Source organism: Ochotona princeps, chromosome 6, assembly GCF_030435755.1.
Source record: "Ochotona princeps isolate mOchPri1 chromosome 6, mOchPri1.hap1, whole genome shotgun sequence".
NCBI classification, from domain to species: Eukaryota; Metazoa; Chordata; class Mammalia; order Lagomorpha; family Ochotonidae; genus Ochotona; species Ochotona princeps.
In genome coordinates this window covers 9,767,805-9,773,804 of record NC_080837.1, presented here as the reverse complement: position 1 = coordinate 9,773,804, position 6,000 = coordinate 9,767,805, and the positions used below count along the sequence as shown (strand labels likewise).

At 52.5% G+C, this 6,000-nt stretch overlaps 1 protein-coding gene across 1 annotated transcript in view; it reads right to left on the bottom strand.

Moving 5' to 3' along the window:
* Positions 1-1,434: 1,434 nt before the first annotated feature.
* The window catches only part of MTHFS (methenyltetrahydrofolate synthetase), a 44,799-nt gene continuing 40,233 nt past the window's right edge, over positions 1,435-6,000 (bottom strand). The window contains exon 3 of the mRNA XM_004578299.3: positions 1,435-1,785. Coding sequence (XP_004578356.1) covers positions 1,544-1,785 — 242 coding nt within the window. The 3' untranslated portion in view covers positions 1,435-1,543. The remainder of the gene's footprint in view (positions 1,786-6,000) is intronic.

Here is a 6,000-nt window from a genome sequence, read left to right as displayed (position 1 = left end):
CCAGGCTTACAGGTGCCTTAGAAGTAAGCTAAGGATTCAGACCTCAGTTTGAGCAAGAGATAAGCATCCAAAGCTGTTAAACAGGGAGGTAGGTGGCATGAACTGAACTGTTCTGGGAAGACAAGGCATGGGAGTGAGGAACATGGCCCAGAAGAGGTGGCTGCACAGACAGGCCCATCTCCACCACCTTGCACCAGCTCATAGATTGCACCCAGGGTTCCAACCAGGGCCCTTTCACAGCCACACTTGTGTCTTTCAAGATCACTGTGACCGCAGTGTAAGCAGGAAACCAGGGAAGCCAGGGTCACAGATGAGAGGCAGGTCAGTGGAGCGACAGGATGAAGGGGAGGAAGGGAGAGCCGAGAGAGAGGCTTCAGAGGCGAGACCCCCGGATGAGGACGGGGGCATTCTGGGAACGACTCCCACTTCTGTTGATGACCACATCCATCCCCGACTGAATGGCCACTCCCTGGCTGCGAGGCTATCTGCCAGCATCCCCCGCAGCAAGTCTCACAAGGCACCAGGAACAAGTTCCTAGCTTGGATGAGAGCAGAGCTCAGACTCCGAAGGGGCTGGCACGGGGAACAGCAGTGCTGCTGAAGGGACCCAGTGAAGGTAAGTACTGAAACCACATGAGGCTACCGTCCGTGTGCCACCAAAAGCTGCAAAGTGTCGCAGGTGAACTCCAGAGCCAGTTGCTCTAAGCCAGGTCGGTGGGCAATCATGCTCCCTACTCAAGGCCAACACCAACTTGTGCATCAGTGACTGCTATACCCTGGGCTGGAAACTGGCTGGGCCCATGACAGAAGCTGTGAACCATAGCACATGCCCCCTCGGCCCCTCGGAGCTCACCCCTCTCTCCACAGCGCACGCCCCCTCAGCCCCTCGGAGCTCACCCCTCTCTCCACAGCGCACGCCCCCTAAGCCCCTCGGAGCTCACCCCCTCTCTCAAGAGCTGCAGCAGTTCCTCACTAATACTTAAACTGCAACATGGGAAGTTCACCCTACCACATCAACACCTGATGGGTACGTATTTCACACCTGTGGTATTTGTTAAAAACAAAGCCCACCTATTTATTTATGTATTTATTTTTGAGCCACAGAGTCAGAGAAAAAGATAGAGAAAGAGGGTGGAAGTTATTTCCCATTGGCTAATTCACTCCTCAAATACCTGTAACAGCCACAGCTGGCCCAGGGCTAGAGTGAGGAGCCAGAAACTCATCACAGATCTCCCAAAAGAGTAGCAGAACCCATGACCTTGAACCCACTCTCCCAGGACCTGCATCATCAGGAGCTGGATGTGGGGATGCCAGATGTGGGTATGGAATCCAGGCACTGACAAGAGACGCAGACACACTTTCACCTGTGTCCTAAGCACTGGGGCCAGTGCCTGCCCCACACGTCCGAGTTTTGAATGTGAATAGCCTGTGAATAGCCACGTTGTCTGCATCCACGTGACTATGATTTCAGCTACTGTGGGACAAGGGGCAGCTACGCGTGACTCACTCTGATCTACCACAGCACAGGAGATGCAGCCGCGTGGTCAAGGTTCCAGGGAGGCTGCAGAGTCCTCATAGAGGACCTCATCCACGCTCACGTCGCTGTTGTCCACTGGCACCTGTGGGCAGATCTGCTCTCGGAAAGCCAGGGCAATGGTGTAGGGCTTCCCGCCCTGCTGCTGCAGGCAGCGCTGCAAGTAGGTGTCGTAGTAGCCCTTGCCCCTGCCCAGCCGGTGGCCGTGCTTGTCGAACCCAAGGCCCGGCATGAAGATGAGGTCAAGGCCCCCTGTGGAAAAGATGGACACATGTCAGAAGGGGCCAGGGGGAGAGCTCTGTCTCTTACTGATATTATTGGGTCTTTCTCGAATTTCCAAAGTAACACCAGATACTTCAAAAGTTCATGGAGGAAAAAAATGGAATTAAGAGATGACTTAAATAAATAAGTCTGCTTAGTTTGGTGCCCAAAGATTTTGACATCTATACACAGAGAAGTCTTCAGAGAGTTCATGGGAAAGGTGGCATTGAGGAAAAAACTATGCAGACATTTCCAAATTCTCTTTTGCACCAAAATACTTACCTTTTATTCTTCTTTGAACTTTCAGATTATGTACTGGTGAATTAGTTTACTTGAAAGGCAGGGAGCGAGTGAGATCTCCTATTCACCAGTCATTCCCTAAACAACAGTTGAGTTTTGGCCCAGCTGAAGCTAGGAGCAGCCAAGAACTCCAACCTCCGACCAGGCCTCCTGTGGAGGTGGCAGGGACCCAAGTACTTAGTCATCACCTGCTGCCTCCCAGGGTGCACACTGGCAGGAGGCTGCAATCAGAAGTGGAACCAGGACTCCAACCCAGGCACTCCGACAGAGGATGTGGGTGCTCATCCCACACATCATCTTAACTTCTGAGCCAAATTCCACCCTCCCCCAACTCACTCCCTGAAATAGCCTCATCTATGACCTCTAGCGGGAACCCACAGAGCATGGAGCTGGACCAAGAAGGACATCTGGCTCATTTGTGTGAGAATGCCACATTCCCAGACCTCAGCCACGCCAAGACACTCAGAAGCCTACAGACAAGGCCTCAGAACTCTGCTCCAGCACCCAGGCGATTCCGTACTCGACATATTTGGCACCAGTGTCCCAGGCTGAAGACAGCAGGAGGAGCAGGAGACAAATCCAAAGGAGCAGAAAGGAGAGAGCTGTCCTCTAAGTCAGTGAGCTGGCAGGGGCCAGGCAGCTCTGCCTGCCCAGCAGGAGGGCCACCTCCCAGGCTCACATAGCCTCTGACCTCCCCAAGATTTTTTGAAAACCCAACCATAGTGGTTGGTGTACAGGGAACCCCAGAAGAGGGCAGAGAAGGCCATGAGGTGGAGGACCTCCCACCTTGGGTCTTAGGAGGTCAGGGCACGTCCTTCAGCCTGGGCACTGAGCATAAGAGCTGTGTCATGTGTGTGACTCTGTGGCCTGCCCTGTGGCCTCCTCCAGGTCATCCTGGTGGATGCCAGATGACCAGCAGCTTAGCCATGGAATAACCATGCTCAGAGCACTGCTGGCAAGAGCCACCATGATCGGAAGTGGAGAGTTCTCTGGAACAGGGTGTCAGGAGTGAAGTGGAGAAGTGGAGACTGCCAATGAGGCTGCTCGCCCTGTCAGCAGCTGCTGATTCCCTGCAGGACGACGGGGTAAACTCAGCTCCAACACTACACACACGCACACATGCACGCGCACACACACACACACCCCTGTCAACCCTGCCTACCAAAATCCAGCATGCTCCAACATCAGTCATGACCTTCCCATGTAAGCCAATCCCGGATTGCACTGGGCACTGGGCCCTGGGCACTGGCCTCTGCCCCGTCCAGCTCATCATCCTTGTCAGATGGACAGAGCACTTGGGCATGCTCCTTTCTGATGCCAACACAGCCTCGGCCTTGAAGTTCAGCTCTGCCTCTCCCTCGCATGTCTCTCCTGGGACCCCTGCCTCTCCTATAGCATGGGGAGGTGCCACACAACACCCTGAGCAAACACACAACCCCTGCTCCACCAGAGATGGCTCTGCAACACACACCAAATACCCAGCGCAAAGTGAGGCAGCAGTGTGCACCCATGCAGGGAATGCAGGCAGCAGCACTTGTGGCAGCTGGGGTCCAAGAATTAGACTGAGAAGCAGCAGAAGCTGTGGATTTGGGGTTTCCCCTATTCCCCACCATTGGGATGGCTGAGTGTCATAACCACAGTGTACAGCTCCCTGAGGAAACTGAAAACAGACCCATAGCAGAACCCAGAACTCCCACGTAAGATTTAAGGTCCCAAGCAGATGTCTGCATTTCCATGATCAGGGCAGCATCTATCTCCTTATTCCTTCACAGTGAGGAAGAGGGGGACACAGTAAAGGATGGCCAACAGCACAAAGAGATGAAAGGACCTACACACAGGGAGTACCACTCGAGCAGAAAGAAGAAGCAAAGTCTGAGCCTGGCATGATGGCTCAACAGCTAAATCCTCACTTGCAAATGCCAGGATCCCATGTAGATGCTGGTTCATGTCCCAGCAGCTCCACTTCCCTTCCAGCTCCCTGCTTGTGGCCTGGGAAAGCAGTAGAGGATGGCCCAAAGCCTTGGAACCCTGTACCCACATGGGAGAGGCTCCTGGTTCCTGGCTCCTGGCTTTGGACAGGCTCAGCTCCAGCCACTGTGGCCATTTGGGGAGTGAATCAATGGATGGAAGATCTTTTTCTGTCTCTCCTTTCTGTAAATCTGATCTGCCTTTTCAATAAAAGTAATAATTAAAAAAAAAAAAAGCAGCAGCAGCAAAGTCTACCATATGCAGCAACTGAGGATACTATGCTAAGCGAAAGAAGCCAGACACAAGAGGATGAATGCTGTGACTCTGGCTAGGTGAGGAGCCCAGGGTGGGATTCCCTGCAGAGACAGGAGGCGAGACACAGCTGGAGGAGGAGTAGAGCTGCTGCTTCAGGTGTGCCCAAGGACTCTGGAGGATCCGCCCACCAACACTGCACCTGAACTTGACACCTCACTGCACATCTCAAAGTCTCAAAGATGCAGATCTGACTGGGTGCACTTGACCACAGTAACAACTAAAATCAAAAGACAAAGATAGGCAGAGTAAGGCTTTGGGAGACAGAAGAGGCTCCTAGCTCCTGACCAGCTCAGCTCCAGCAGCTGTGGCCACTTGTGGGAGTGAAACAGCAGTGAAAGATCTTTGCCTCTCCTCCTCTCCGTAAATCTGCCTTTCCAATAAGAATAAGTAAGTCTTTAAAGAAAAATTCCAGGTACATAATCAAAGAGGAGACAGTAAGGGATAAGGTAGAGGAAAGCACAACCTTGTACGGCTGCTAGTTCTACGCTGCTGTGCAAGACACACGGTGGCATTTGCATTCTTGGGCAACGGGAGGCCCTGAAACAGCCTCTTGTAACTGGACACTCTGCCCAATAGGACTGTAACCGCAACACCCATCAGTCAAGCTCGGAGCTCCTGCTGCTGTTTTCCCGGTGAACCCAAGTGGGAAACCAAGTGAAACAGGCCTGTACTGCATGGACTGGTCGCTCCCCATGCCATGGTCACTAACAAGATAGATCCTAGCTGGCTCGGTGGTGCAGCATGCTATGCTTCTGACTGCGGCACTGACATCCCATGTGAGAGCAGGTTCAAGTCCCGGTTGCTCCCCTTTGGATCCAGCTCCCTACAATGTGCCTGGTAAAGCAGCAGAGGATGGCTCAAGTCCTTGGGCCCCTGCACCGACATATGAAACCTGGAGGAAGCTCCCGGATCACAGCTGCAGACAGGTCCAGTACCAGCGTATGGAAGATCTCTTTTGGTCTCGCCACTCCCTCTCTGTAACTCTGACTTTCAAGTAAAATAAATAAAGCTTTTAAAAAAAACTCTCAGTAGTGGGATCAGGAGAGAAACCCTGGGCCACATCATTCCTTATATAGTTGTGGCATGGCTCTGTTTGCCAATCGCCACAAGCTCATTAATCAAGCATGGTGACATCAGCAAAGGAACAAAAAGGGCCACCGTTCTAATTTTGCTTACTGCTATGCTCCACGGGACCTGCGGGCAGCAGAATCCAACAGCGCCAGCTGCACTGGGATTTGCAACCTGGTACATGCTAAGAATCCTCTGGAAGTCACAAGATTTATTCTGCAGAAAAATGTCTGCTGAGAGTTTTTCTCCAGACACTGCTACTTTCTCACACCATCTCACACCTGAAAGTGGCAAGCCTAACTAACCTTGGGAAGGCTCAGTGCACATGCGTGCGTGCACACACACACATGCTGTTTGCTCACCAATACCTTGTCCTGTCTTGGGTGCTGGTGATGGAACAGCAGCGCCCTCTGGAGGCGGTATGGTGTGGAGCTCAGAGGTTGGGTTCTGGGCCTCAAAAAGAGGCCCCATTCATTTTTATTTAATTTCACTTTATTTGAAAGGCAAAGACAACGACAGAGAAAGACATCTCCCAACCACCAGTTCACTTCACCA